Raw genomic sequence first — 15,276 nt, 5'->3', positions numbered from 1 at the left:
TAACGTTTTGCTGAAAGAAAAAGAAAGGTCTGTTTGCTATTGCTCCCATTTCACTCTGTAATGAGGCCATTTGTTTTCTAGGTCTGAGAGGTAAAAGAAAAAGAAGATATTAGTTTTTAATTAATTTTTAAAACAAACTCATTATTCAAATGCTCAGAACATGAACTTGAAAGCCCTTTTGACAAAGACAGAGAGACAGGTTATTTTCCATGTGGCAGTGTGCCCCCATTAAACATTTCTGCATATTTGTAAAATGAGTCCAGAAAATGAAATGATTGGCGAACAGAATAGTGTGAGGCATACTTGGCTCTGAATTTAAGAACACAATGTGCTTCCCATAGAGTATCCCTTTGGCTCAGTGACTTTAGATGTGAACATAATTCCCTGTCTCTCTAATGTTCAGGCTGAAGATATCATTACTTATGCAGCCCAAATGGCAGCACCAAGACACAAGAGAAAAACTCGCTTGTTTCTGGGCACAATTCAAAGTACAGGTCATGACCTCTAAAGTCCTTTGTGGCTTAGGTCCAGACTATCTGAAAGACCATATTTTCCCATACAAACCTGCACGGGTTCTAAGATCTACAAGGGAAAGCTTTCTCTTGGTCCTGCCACCAGCACACACTTGCTTGGTGAGGACACAAGAGAGAGCCTTCTCAGTGGCTGCTCCTACTCTCTGGAACTCCTTTCCGCAGGAGGCTAGGATGCCCCCTTCTTTGTTTTCATTTTGCTGTCAGGCTTTTAATATGTAATCGCTCTTTGGAAGGCTTCTTATTTGTGTGTGTGCTTTGTTCAGTTACTTTTTAAAAACTTTTGTGTGTTTTCAAAATAATGTTATACTGTCTGAAATGTGGCAATTTTAATTGAGTTATGTTTGAACTGATTTCTTCTGTAAGCCACCATGGGCTCCAGGAGAAAGGTGAAATATAAAATAAATGAATAATAAATAATCAAGCAAGGATCAAGGCTTTGGGAGGGATACTGAGAAAGCAGAAAGATAATCTTCAATGGAAGGAATCATGAATGAGCGATATGTACCTTCCCCTCTGTGTGGTTTCCTGAGGACTAAAATATATTAGTCATATTTAATGCAGTTATTGTTGCTGTTATCGGTGTCATTGTTATTGTTGTGTGTCTTCAAGTCCTTTTTGACTTGTAGTAATCCCATCCAAATTATGGTGAACCTATCACAGGCTTTTTTGCCAAGATTGTTTCAGGGGAGGTTTGCCATTGCTACCCTGAGGCTGAGAGAGTATGACATGCCCAGGATCCGTGGCATTGCTAGGGTTGGTGTCACTCAGTAGGGTAACTCATTGCCTGTTGACCTCCTACCATCCCACATCATATAGAATCCACAGTAATGCTTTTCACACTAATATTACTCATTCATCATAATTCCTTTATATTACTGAATGTCATGGTGATAGCTGTGATGCAAACAACTAGCAAAATTAAAATTATACCTTTAATTTACAATATCATACACACAGCCTAAATGCATTTACATAGTTTCATGTGGTGGAGGTAAAAATTTGGTAAGATGTGATTTTTTTAAAAAAAAAATAATAATAATATTTTAAATTTAAAACATTAAATTAAAATTTAAAAGCTGGGGCCTATCCTTTCTCCTCCTATTAAGCTTCACACACCCCATCTCTGCATCATTTTAAAGGGACACAGTTGAATGCCACAGCTTCTTTCTTCCCCAAGGCAGATGTCTGAGGAACAGCGGTGCCACTTCCCTGTTAGGGTGTCTCCTAGTGTGTCTGTACCTTCTGCACCTCCAATGACTCCACTGACCAAGATCATTCAGCGATCTTACATTGTTGAGCAGAGATTTGAACCATGGTCTCTAGAGCCTTAGTAAGATGCTCAAACCACTGCAGATTAACAACTTTTAATCTTTTTATGTTATTTTATTGTTTCAGTTTGTTTGCACTGATTTTGCACACTGCCCTAATATCTCTTGATATCAGGCAGGATAGAAATACTTTAATTATACAGAGAAGGCTCTAATGTGGACTGGGCATACCAAATTGCCATGGGATAGTGACTAAAATTATCAGTCTGGAAAAAATGAAGGAGAACAGCATGAAGTGTCCCAAATCCAAAATGGGCAGCAGTTCCAATAGTAGCCCACTTGCGCTTGTTCTACTTGTGTTGATATTACCTCAGGGGCCATTCTGAGTTCTTTTAAGAATACCTAATATCCCTCTGAAATATTAACTTTGCAGCTGGGGACTGGGCTCTTGGACCCACTAGTGTTCTAGGAAGGCCATGTGGCTATTAGGGTCAGGAGTGTCTTTGGTACCCCAACTGCTCCCCTTTCTAGAGAGGGCAGATCTGTCCACATTGTGTCATAGGTATGTCTAGATTTATACTACTATAATGTGAAGCAATCTTTTAAAAAGTGTTTGGAAGGTGTAGCTAGTAGAAAAGGTAGCAGCCAGATTATTTTCTGACTTGTTCTTTACAGACATGTCAGCACTCTTGGACCAACTGCTCTAGCTTTCGGTTTGCTTCTGAACTCAGTTGAGGGTGTTGGCTTGGATACATACAAAAACCTAAACTGTTTGAGTCCAGAATATCTGAAAGATTGTCTTATCCCATATGAACTTTCTGAGAATTTGGGATACTGAAGAAAAACCTTATTCCATATCTCCTTTCCGTGAGAAACTATGTTTGTGATTACACAAGATACGGTTTTCCCTGTAGGGAACGTTCAGGGGTAGCATCACTGGACATGGAGCAAAATTCAACAAAATCCAACATCCACAAAAGTTTTTGTTGTGTTTTCACTCTAGAAAGATCTTAGTTGTGAAACTACTTCCAAAAGGAGGTCAGGCTGGTTCTTTTGAGCTTCCAACTTCTTAAAAAACATATTTGGCCTTCAGAACTGTTTTGGTGTGTGTGTGTGTATGTGTGTGTGTGTGTGTGAACCTTTTTTTAATATGTGTGTGTGTGTATTTGTTTTTAAGATGTTATTTTATCTTTCATTGTCATCCTGAGGTGCCTGGCAGAAGTTGATAAACAAATGCATTAATAAATAAAACATGTATATAGACTGGTACTGCAGTGGTTTGAGGTAATCATCCAGAGCACACCTGGAGAAGGATTTAATACTGGCTTAACATTGTAAGTCCATATTCTTTTAAATTAATATCACGATGGCATCAAGACAGTTAATATAGTATACAGATTGCTGGGATATGGAAGATTTAGATTTAGATTCAGATTGAATTCCTCATTGAAAAACAAAACCTACCTGAGTGACTTTGGCCTTGTGACTGTCTTTCAGCCTGGCCTACATCACAGGATTGATATGAGGATAAAATGAGGGGCAGGAGAGCTTTGTTCAAAGCCTTGAGTCCTTTGGAGGAAATACAGTATGTAAATGCAAGTAGCAAAAAACAAAACTCTTCATAAAATCTCATTAATGAATGTGTTGTACTGAAATAGATTTATCAATGTGTCCATATCTGGGGACATGGCTGGTGAAGCATATATCTGTGCCCTCTCCCAACACAACATTTTTCACTCATATGTATGAGGACTGAATGCCTGTAAAAGAGTTCTTCAGATTTAAAGAATATCCTTCATAGGTCAGTGAAGAGTAGGGATGGCGGGACCTGCCTATTCTGATTTCTTCTTTATGAAGGGTTTTTTTTTTTTCATTTGTGAAGTTTGTTGTGTTCTTATCAAAATCAAAATCAAAATCCCAAACACCGGCCCACTGCAAAATCAGTAGGTCCAGGTCAGGTGTAGCTACAGGTTGTGCGTGTGCATGCATGCAAAATGAAGGCATTGCCTCCCAATGAGAATTCAGTCTCTCACTCTCTACACTTCCTGAGATTTGAGGAATGAAAGCACATTTCATTTGGGAGAATTTTTATTTGGAGGACAGTGACCTCACCTTGCCCACAACTGGGCAGCTGTTCTTGATATGAAACCTACACGTTTGCCATATAAGAATAAGAGTCTGGCAGAAAAGCAGAGGTGACAGCCTTTATAAACACTATGAAGTGGATTGAATGTAAAGGAATTTAAATCCAGCATTTTTACATCTAAGTAATGAACACCTTCTGCCTGGATGAGTGCATCTGTTCATTTTATTTTTACACACATTGGCCAGAGTCCTGCTGGGCAGTAACCTACAATTATACATTCATAACTGCTATGTATTCATGAACCCTATGTAGCCCTTAGTTTAGTGGCTATGTGGTAAGTGTGGTTTGGGGAACTATGAAGGTCCCTCAAACCACACTTAGTGGTAAGCACCAGCTAGGATCAATGGGGCACTATTCCCCTGTTGATCAAAAAGTAGCCATGCTCCCACCCACCCCCTGTGCAAGCAATCTCTGGTGCAAGCAGAATTTGTGATAAGGTTCATTTTTTGCCTGTTGGATAGAGATTGCTCATGGGAGGGAGTGGGAAAGTCCGGCAGCCATTTCTTGATCCATGGAGGAATGGATCTCCATGGATCCCAGCAAATGCTTACTGGTAAATGGGGTTTGGTGGAGTCCTGCTAGAATCCACTATATAGCACTATAGTGATGGTGCTACATAGTGCACAATAATCATTCAAGAGTCATGAAATACTTTATTTCAATTGAATTTAGCAAGGAATTGGCAAAATTTCAAAGTTCTTATTCAGGCAAAACGACTCTTATGTGAGAAAGACTTGGTAATTGGCTTCATCAACTTCTCAAATGCATTTTTTTCTTTCTCTAACAACAGAAAGAAAAATCCTGACTCTAACTGTTCAGTCTCTTCCGATGTATAAGACAATGTCCAATGTCATTGGATATATAAAAGGAGCTGTACTTCCTGGTATGTGTATCTTTATTTTCTCTTATTTTCATTTCTGTTATCATTGTATAATACTGGTGTTTCAATATGATAATATATTTAATTGTATTTTGACTTCTTTGTTACTGTGTCGCGGTTCATGTAGCTGCTTTAATTCATATTGTAAGGCACTAGGGATTCCATTCAGGAGAAAAGTGGGGTATAAATTAAATCAATCAGCCCATCAATATTTGTTTGAAGCCCATTTCCCACAACATCACTTTTCTTCTTTCTTTAATTATTCCCCATCTTTAATTATTCCCCTTATTTCTTCAGAGAGAGCATCTAATGATGCCTACAGCAGATTAAGAATAATTGTGGAAATTTTAGGAGTCTTCTGGTTGAAATTTCATGTTTTGACAGCTTAGGCTGCTCTTGTTCAAAAGCTGCCCTAAATAATCCTACTCAGCTCAGGATTGTTTACTCTGATGTGCAATGGTGCCTTAGGTTTAGGTTCCTAGTTAACAAACTGCCGTACAGACCAGCAAAAAGAGCTGGCTTTAGAGTGGCATGGGGGGATGGCGTCTGCATGTCACACGTTCTGACTCAAGCCGGCATCACAGTGCCCACCTGACCAGATGGCAGACAGCATTGGGACATTCCTGCGGTGTAGTGATTAGATGCCACATGCCACAGAAATGCAGAAGAGTGGCTGGTATGGTGAAAGGGGCAGCTTTTTTCCATCCCCAAAAGGAGTGGCACTTTGCCACTTCTTTTTGGGCTGGAAAAATGCCAGATCGGGGCTGCAGTGTGTGGTTGTGTTGTGACAGCCCTGATCCAGCGCTCAAAGCAGTAGCCAGAAGTCACTCCTTCGGGGCGGTTTGCTTCACCCCAAAGTAAAGATGGCAAAGATGGTCCACAAGCTTTATGCATGCAAATTATATTCCTTACCATTGACTGGTGAGCCTTTCCCTTGGGCCAATATCTAGTCATGCATACTCCATTAGAATCAATCAAAGACAAATTAATGTCATGTCCAGATTAATGTATTTTAATTGCAAAGCCTGGGAGGATATTTATTTATTTAGGAACATTTTTGCACTCTTTTCATTACAAAAACATTCTCAAAGCAGTTTACAGGAAATATAGATGCAACAATGTAGAGGCTGAATATCTCTTATCTGAAAATCTTAAATACTCCAGAATTGAAAACTGTCCACATGGGTGGCTGAGATAGTGACACCTTTGGTTTTTTGTGGGTTTTTCGGGTTATATGGCCATGTTCTAGAAGATTTTCTTCCTGACGTTTCGCCAGCATCTGTGGCTGGCATCTTCAGAGAATGTTTGCCTGGAAAGGACACAACTGAATCTCAGTGAAGAAATTATTTCATATGATGGATGCCACAACAGAGAAGATAACCTGAAGGAAGGTGAAACAAGAAAGAAAAGGTGGCAGGGTAAAGAGGAAAGAAATGTTTGCCTCAAGGAGTTCCTCAGACACCTAAGGGCTCATGTCCATACAGTGTCCACCCACAAATCCTTGACTAGACCAGTTGAGTTTGCTTTGCCCTTTCCCACAGAGTCCATTGAGGGACAGATCACAAGGCATAGAAGCATCATTCAGAAAGACATCCAGCTTCAATCCATGGGTGATTTCTGCATTTAAAGTCTAACACAATTTAGTTCTGAAATTCCTCTACTGTTGTCACTAGGTGTTAAGTGAAGAAAACTGTTAGAAAGCCAATTTCCTGTGAATCAGATTGTTTGTGTCCAATTAAAAAATGTTCATAAGCAGTAATAGCAGGGGAGAAAAAACCCTGAGGAATATGTAATTTCATAGACAATATAATGTGCAGACAATTTGCTGTACACATATCCCTAACAAACTTCAACATGTTGCCAGCAGGGATGAGTGAACAACATCAAATAAAAATAAGAACTTTTACATGTCTTTGTTAAAGAATGTGGCTTTTTTTAAAAAAGGCTAAACATTTGTGAAATTAGAATCATCATGAGAGACATAAATATTATGTTTCCCTATTTTTCTCTATTATGGGAAAAACCTTTTTATGTTGCTCCTTTTTGAGGTACTTTAAATTACAATTGCTGCTACCAATATTCTCTTCAAATGAAATGTAAAACCAATTTGTTCCCTCAGGTGCTACACACACACACACACACACACACACACACACACACACACACACACACCTTTTAAGAAAAAGGGACCAAAGAGGCTTGATAAGATTTACCAGTATATGACATTTCTCAGGCTGCATTCCTCTGGGATGATCTTTTTAAAGTTGGTACCAAGTTATTTATTCATTCATTTATTCATTCATTTAATGTATGTCTTACTTTTCAGCTTAAAAAATGTGAAAGCAGCTCACAAAGGAATAAAAAGCACCATTCCTTCAATAATTAACATTTATGGTAGTTAACAGTGACATTAATCTACAACCTTCAGTAGAATGGTTGGCTGTTAACCAAGCAGATCTTTCTAGAAGACCTCAAGTTGTCACCCATGATTTCTTCAACAGCCTGAGTAAATGGATGGACACTGCCGGAGTTATGTCCCATTCAGGAAAAAAGCAAGATACAAATCAAAGTTTGTCCTTTTTATCCACAGATTCTGCATCCACAACTTGAAAATATTTCAGAAATATTTCCCCCCCAAAGCAAACTTTGTTTTTGCCATTTTTTTTTAAAAAAAAAAAATAGGAACAGAATTATATTATACCACTGTATATATTGGCACTTGAACAGCCACAGATTTTGGCATCCTTGGGATGGGAGTGTCTTGGAACCCAACCTCAGTGGATACCAAAGGCCCACTATGAAAGTAAAACTCTTGACCCCTGTTTACCTAGGGCAGTTTTCTGCTGTGGCTGTCAGATTCTTAGGGAGGGAAACAAAGGAATCCTCCATCTTACACAACTAGCAGGTGCACTGCAATCAAATTCCATGGGTCAATCAACTATGGCATTTGGTCCTAGGAGATGAAACTCTGGAGAAGATCTAAGAGGGAACCTATAACCCTGGTCAACTTGTTGAGCTTAAGTAGTGGAGCTGGACTCCTTGTACTTAATTATTTTCCTCCCTTGTTGTGTGCCTTCAAGTAATTTCTGACTTCACCCTAAGATGAACCTACCATGGAATTGTCTGGGGCTGAGAGGGAGCGACTCATCCAAGGTCATCCAGTAGGTTTCCATGGCAAAGCAGAGAATCAAAACTTGATCTTCAGAGTCCTAGCCCTATGCTCATGCCACTACAACCCACTGACATTTCTACCCAACTCTTCAACCCTCATCAATCCTACTATTCAAAGGCTAGGAGCGTTGTCTCTTATTTCACCTGGGAACCCTACATCTGAGTGAAACTTTGGGTCTTTAGATCACAGGAAGCAAGAAACTCTAATGACTGTATATGTTAGGTAGACTGCAAATGTGTCCAAACACCTGGATTCACTTAGTCCAGTTAGTTAGTTATTCAAATCATTAATTATCCTTCTCCTACCCACCATGATACTCAAAGACAGCCAACAACAATACATTTCAAATTTTTTTTAAAAAATCTAATGTACTGGTGAGTTAACTTAGTGGTTAACAGGCAGATACAACTTAAGCACATATAAAAAAAGAAAAAAAACATTTTGCTTATATAGGCCCGGTACAGATGGGCCTTTAAAGCACCCTCATCACGTGCAAGGGTTGCCTGGTGGGCGGAGCACCCACACGCCTCGCAACCATCACATATGATGAAGGCATAACAGTGGATACATGGCCGCCGCCATTATGACGTGACGGACGCATAGCCGCACTTGTGACATCACGAGTGCAACATTTGCTCACTCGGGCATCACAAGCGTGGCACAAAAGGAACACACTTTTTTGCGGGTTCTTTTTCCGCTGTCGGGAAGCCGTGTGGTTTGTCCGCTGCATTTCCCCCCTGGCAGAAAACTAAGCACCGGCAGACCACCCTTTTGGGGCGGTCTGTACCGGGCCAATGTAAGTCCACACAAAGTCCTTAAATGTTATATAGTTGGCCCTTCTTATACACGGATCTTTTATACACCAATTCAAGCATCCACAGTTTGAAAATGTTCAAAAAAGTATAAATTTCAAATATCAAACCTTGATTTTCCATTTTTTTATAAGCGACACCATTTTGCTATGTCATTATATTTAATGGGACTTGAGCATCCACATGGGGGATCCTGGAATCAAAGCCCAGCATATAATAAGGGTCCATTGTACTTCATTTCAATATTCACATCTGAAAGAAAAGTATTGAATCTGAACTCGAAGGCTTTCATGGCCGGCATCCATAATTTTTTGTGGGTTTTCCGGGTTATGTGGCCATATTGTAGAACATGGACACATAGCCCGGAAAACCCACAAAAAACTAATATATTGAATATTTTTTTCAATGTTCACATCTATTAGTTTGGGGGCTGTGAGTTTTGCTAAATGAGATGCATCCCCCTTTTTCTTTTTGCTCTTATTTTTCAAACAAGTGCACGTTCATTTGGTGGATTTTTTATTGGACTTACTGTTAATAGTTCGGGTGAAATACAAACTGTGACAAGAGGTTTGCAATATATGCAAATATGTTGGCGTTGCTTATCAGGATACCAATTGGCTTCAGCCTAATTATGGCTTAACTGGTGAAACTGCTGCTTTCTGATGAAAAATTTCCCTTGAACCCAGCTGATTTCAGTGGCAAACAGCAGATGTGACACAGCTGGCAAGAATGGAAAAGCTTGGGGGATACCGTCAACATTTTGAAGGACTTGTTTTTCTCTTGCTGCTTAATTAACAAAAACACTTGATTGTTTTTCAGATAGATATGTCATAGCTGGCAGCCACCACAGCAGCTTAGCCGGTTACAATAACCAGCAGTGGGCTCACAGCACCACAGTGATGACAGCATTAATCCAAGCATTAATGCTGAAAGTAAAGAAAGGCTGGAGACCTGAACGGACCATTATTTTCTGTTCATGGGGACAAACAGAGTTTGGCAAGATTGGTTCCTATGAATGGGCTGAGGTAAGAACCTATGGCCTTTTAGAAATATATTTTGTTACCTAAATTGCTAGGCTACCAAGATGGCACCCACAAATTAATATATAATAGGGGAATTTTAATAGTTCAGATTAATAGCAGTGAGAGGAATCTGGGTAACTTCAAAGAGCTGGGATATCTAATGGTTCTGAAAGACTAGAGCTCCAGAGTGCTATGTACAACTTAGTTTTATTGACTAACAGGAAGGGGAAAATCACCATTCATGCAATAGCATTCACACACACACATGCATCGACACATGCACACACACAATAACTAATTAAATTAAAGTAGCTTGTAGCAAAGTGGAGGGAAGGCAATTTCTTACCAGTCCAGAAGCAGAGTTCCAATGATGCAGGTGACAGTGGCTCAATAAGACTGCCTAAAATGATTCCAAGGAAGCTGTATCTGTAATGGACCAGGGTCTGCAGTCAGTAATGGACTGAATGAGGGCAAAAAAAAAAAAAAAAAAAAAAAAATAGAAACTTAATCCAGACAAGACAAATGTTCTCCTGGTCAGTCATAAGGCAGATCAAGGAATAGGGACATTACTTGTGCTGGATGGGATTACACTCCCCCTGAAAACTCAGGCTCACAATTTGGATGTGCTCCTGGACTCCACTTTGAGCCTGGATGCCCAGGTTTCAGCAGTGGCCAGGAGTGCATTTGCACAATTAAAACTTCCTTGAGATGTCAGATCTGGCTACAGTGACACATGCCTTAATTACATCCCATTTGGACTACTGCAATGCACTCTACATGGGGCTACCTTTGGAAACTGTCTGGATACTTCAGTGTGTGCAAAACGTCGCTGCCAGAATGTTGCCTGGGGCCAGTTATAGGGACCACATAACTCCTTTGTTGATACAGCTTCAATTGGTACCGGTTCGTTTCCGGGCACAATTCAAAGTGCTGGTTATGACTTATAAAGCCCTACACGGCTTAGGTCCAGGTTATTTGAGAAACCGTATCTCCCCAAACAAACCTGCTAGAGCACTAAGATCTTCTGGGGAAGGCTTTATCTCAGTCCCTGCACCATCACAGGCTCTCCTGGTGAGGACACAAGAGAGAGCCTTCTCAGTAGCTGCTCCTGTCCTCTGGAATGCCCTTCCACAAGAAGCAAGGCTAGCCCTCTCCTTGCTTGCCTTTTTTCAGTAGGTAAAAATGGCTTTTAATGTCTAGTCACGGGATGGGTATTTTTTTTATTTTTAGATGGGATGGGTATTGTGATTTCATTGTGGTTTTAATGTTTGTAATTTTATATTGTTTTTAGCTGTTTTAATTGTTTTATTGCAGTGTGTTTTTAGAATTGTTATTTTGAGCCGCCTTGGGAGACAGGCGGGATAGAGATTAATAAATAAATAAACAAATAGATGAAAATGGTTAAAACAGTGTACATGTAAGTTAAAAAAAAGATATACAGTGTGCCCACACCATACATGGGTGCACTATATGTGGCTTTTAGCTTACACTGAAGCCATGCGGTAAATAAATGAATGGTGCACAAGCCCCATTATATTCAATGGGGCTTAAGCATACATACTTTTTGCCTTATGCCGGGGGTGGGGGTGGGTCCAGAATGGATTGCTGGCATAAGGTAAGGGCTCACTGGACTAAAGACCCAAAAATATTTATAAAAAGCCACGGCTCACATCCTGCTCAATTATTCCAATTTCAGAAGTCTCACAATTTGCTTTACCTTTTATGCCACCCTCTACCACACATTGTGATTTCTGAGTTTCTAGAAAGTGAGGTGGCAGTTGAGAGATGATGCTTCCAGCCCTCTTCATGTACTGAGCACCTCACTTCTCAAGCCCCTACTAGGAGTGAAATTTCAATGTCTCACTGTCAATAAAGCTAAAAAAAAATTGGGCTTGGAAATTTTTTTGTCTGACCAAAATTCTTGTTTGAAGGACAATGTCCTCATCCTGCCCCCACCCACAGCTACACCCTGATGTGACCCAACTAAATAGTAGAATAACATGTTTGCATAGTTAAGTGAAGTGATGAGCGTTCAGGTAGTTTTCTAGACACATCATATTTCCAGACACATCATATTTATTCAGCGATGACTGGATTTATTCATTGGTGACTGGGAAATCAGAAGCAAGGCAAAACAAGGTGAATGTAACACCTAAGAACATGTAGAAGGGAATGGCGCTCTTGCATCTATTAGTCCATATCAATGCAGGCAATTAATCATATGTGTTTCACAAAGTTCTTTCCAATTTGTAGATAATTAAATTGTTCCTTGGTTGAAAATAAAAGGTAAACAGAGTAAACTAAATGGTGAGCCTGCTAGATGAAAATAATTTCCTAGATGTATGCTGGAATCCACTCAGGGCACAAGGAGCGTTAATGAGACAATCTGTCAATCTGGTAGAAGTCCCTGCTTTTCTTATTCAATCAGCAGCATATGAAGAACTGGATAAATAAGCAGGAAGGACAATCGAGGTGGGTGGTTAATTGGTACATGCTTGTCTGTCAGGTGAGACAAGACAGCATGTTAAAAGGAAAAGATGGATGGATGGCATTAAAACCTAAATTAAATATATATATATTAATACATTGAAATCAGAATATTATATTGGGATGCTATGGAGGAGGACAAGGTACCCATTTTGAACATGACATCATATGTCATCATATCCAGTAGCACTCAAAATTCAAGAAAAAAAATGTAATCACTTTATTTCACCAATCCTGATGAACTGTGTTGAATATCTGTCTTTCAAATAGTACTATAAGTCTGAAATATGTTCCCATATTTAATTTTAATGGCCAGGATCTTATGATCTGCTTCTTCTGGGTCCCATTTTCTCAGCAAGAAAGGGTTTCTTTCTCCTGTTTATCTGTTTAGCTTGAGAAATGTTCCAGACAGGAGGGGAAGAAAATAACATGTTGGGACTTTGTTAAATAGATACATGCCCATGTATGCATGCTAGTAATAAAAGGCATAAATGTTTAAAATTTTTCAAAGAAACTGTTTTTCCTAAACTGAAAATTGGGGTGGTGGGGAAGTTCATTTTAAAGCAAAGTGATCCATTTTTGGATGATTATGGAGACTAGAATTCAGTTATCCTTTTTCTTGAAAGAATGTTAGGTTTTCAAAAGCCTGTCAGAATAATATAAACAATATTGGTCTGAGAGCAAACAGGGGACTTTGACCCAACTTAGGAAGGGAATTTCACACCCTTGTGGTAGCCACTAAAAAGGTACTATTTTGTGTTCCCACCAACTTTGCCGGTGAAATTGATAATCTGTGGAGCGTGAAAGATAAAGAGGTCCAAAATCATTTAAAGTCTTGTATAAAAAATAAAATGGTAAATCTGGTCTAATAGCAGATAGGCAGCTGGTGTAATTCTGTCAGCAGAAATGTTACATGCTCAGAAACTTAGCTGCAGCATTCTGTACTAGCAGAATGGACCCACCAGACGTCAAGGCAACAGCACAGAAAATTTAATGTAACAAAGTACATTGGGAAATGTATATCTTTTCCACAATTTTTTTTTAAATGCAGAAAACAATGTCCGACATCTGCTTAGCCAGATTTAAATGTAAAGGTAAAGGTTTCCCCTTGATATGAATGTCCAGCAATAACTGACTGTAGCAGGCAGTGCTCATCTCTTTTTTTCCCTTTTTATTGTAGATTATATTCACGTACATAATACATCACATACAGTTTTCTCATCAGACATTGTTATAGTTTCCCATAACCCTTCTTTTCTTTGTCTCTTAAATTTAAATTCATGGTGAATTCTTAAACACACTTAGGCAGTGCTCATCTCTGAAGAGCCAGTGTTGTCCAAAGATGACACTGGGGATCATGTGGCCAGAATGACTGCATGCAACGCTATTACCTTCACACCAAAGTGATGCCTATTTATCTACTTCCATTTTCATACTTTCAAACTGCTAGGTGGTAGAAGCTGGGACAATTGACAGGAGCTCACTCTGTCATGTGGCATTTGGGCCTCGACTGCCAACCTTCTGACTTTATGATTATCAGAATTGGCATTTTAAGAGCTTATCACTCAACCTAAATAACCCTGTTTTACATCATCTGAATTCAAGCCTAAATCAGGAAGCATCTGGGTCCCACCGCAAGGATTTTGCCACCAAAGCTGCCGGGCAAGTACAGCCCAGATGCATTTTGGGTCCCAGGTGAGGTCCAGCAGCTTTATTTTGAAACTGGGAGCTTTCCAACTTGGAAAAATGACCACCGGGGTTTGCCTCGTACCCAGGATGCAGCTGGGCTGTATTCGCCTGGCAGCTTTGGCAGCAAAATCCATGTGGTAGGAGCCAGATGCCTCCCAATTTAGGCTTGAATTCGGATGAGCTTAGCCAGGTTATTTAAATTGAGTGATAAGCTCCTTAGGCACTATGCCACTGGATCCAGCTAGCCAAACTTATGACCTTTTAACAGTTTTATGTCCACATTTATGATCATAGAACCATTGCCATGACCACAGATAGCCCTAAGATCTAAAAGCCATGCAGCCATACTGAACAAAGGACTTCTGTAGTGCCAGCAAATAAGTTGCTAAAGGTTATGCTTTCATATCCCTCGTTGTCAAATTGTAAGGAGGAGTTCTGACCAGTCCCCACAGGTCCCTGATTTTAAGCATCACACTGTGGTTCACTGGCAGTATGAAGCTGGATGCATCATCAACTAGCACCTTACTTTCCAGTGCTACAGAATCCCTTTGCTTGGTACTGCTGTCTGGCTTGTAATGTGGGTTTTAGAGGGTTGAGATATAGCTATGTTTTATGATATTATGGCTGTGTGTCCCATTCAGGATCTTGGCCAATACACACACACATGACGCTGCCACCACCACCATCATCACGGCTGTCTCTGCACTGCAGAAATAATGCAGTTTGATGACACTTTAACTTCCATGGCTCAGTGCTATGGAATCCTGGCATTTGTATTTTTGTGGCACCAGAGCTCTCTGACAGAGAAGGCTAAATGTCTCACAAAATTACAAATCCCAGGATTCCATAGCAATAAGTCATGGCAGTTAAAATGGTGTCAAATGGACAACCTGCAGCACCCTCCATCTTCCCCAGATTGGGCCCACGTCAACCACATGCCACGTCCCCAATCTGGCCTTTCCAGGGTTCAAAAAGGAGCCGCAAAAAGTGGCTCCTTTTTGCACCCTGGAAAGAGCATGATAGCTGCAGTAGCTTTAAGAGGCTCCTTTGGCACTGCACAATGTAACTGCAGCACCAGAGGGGTGACATGACACCACATGCCATATGGAGTGGCACATGGCATCACACCGCTATCGAGTTGGAGTCAGGGCATGCGTTATATAGACACCATACCCCAACTCTGCCCCAGGCCAGCCTTAATGGCTGGTCTGCACAGCCCCAAACTGCATTATTTTTGCAGTGCAAATGCAGCAAATGTAATGTGGAA

The 15,276-nt window shown here is 40.1% G+C and overlaps 1 protein-coding gene across 1 annotated transcript in view; it reads left to right on the top strand.

Annotated features, from left to right (window-relative positions):
* NAALADL2 (N-acetylated alpha-linked acidic dipeptidase like 2) overlaps positions 1 to 15,276 on the top strand; it is a 536,053-nt gene that overhangs the window by 266,868 nt on the left and 253,909 nt on the right. Inside the window, exons 6-7 of the mRNA XM_089507579.1 lie at positions 4,738 to 4,830; positions 9,631 to 9,836. Coding sequence (XP_089363705.1) covers positions 4,738 to 4,830; positions 9,631 to 9,836 — 299 coding nt within the window. The remainder of the gene's footprint in view (positions 1 to 4,737; positions 4,831 to 9,630; positions 9,837 to 15,276) is intronic.

Source organism: Sceloporus occidentalis, unplaced genomic scaffold (assembly GCF_023333645.1).
Source record: "Sceloporus occidentalis isolate IW3139 unplaced genomic scaffold, rSceOcc1.0.p SCAF_2, whole genome shotgun sequence".
Lineage (NCBI taxonomy): Eukaryota > Metazoa > Chordata > Lepidosauria > Squamata > Phrynosomatidae > Sceloporus > Sceloporus occidentalis.
This window is presented reverse-complemented; position numbering and strand designations above follow the sequence as displayed.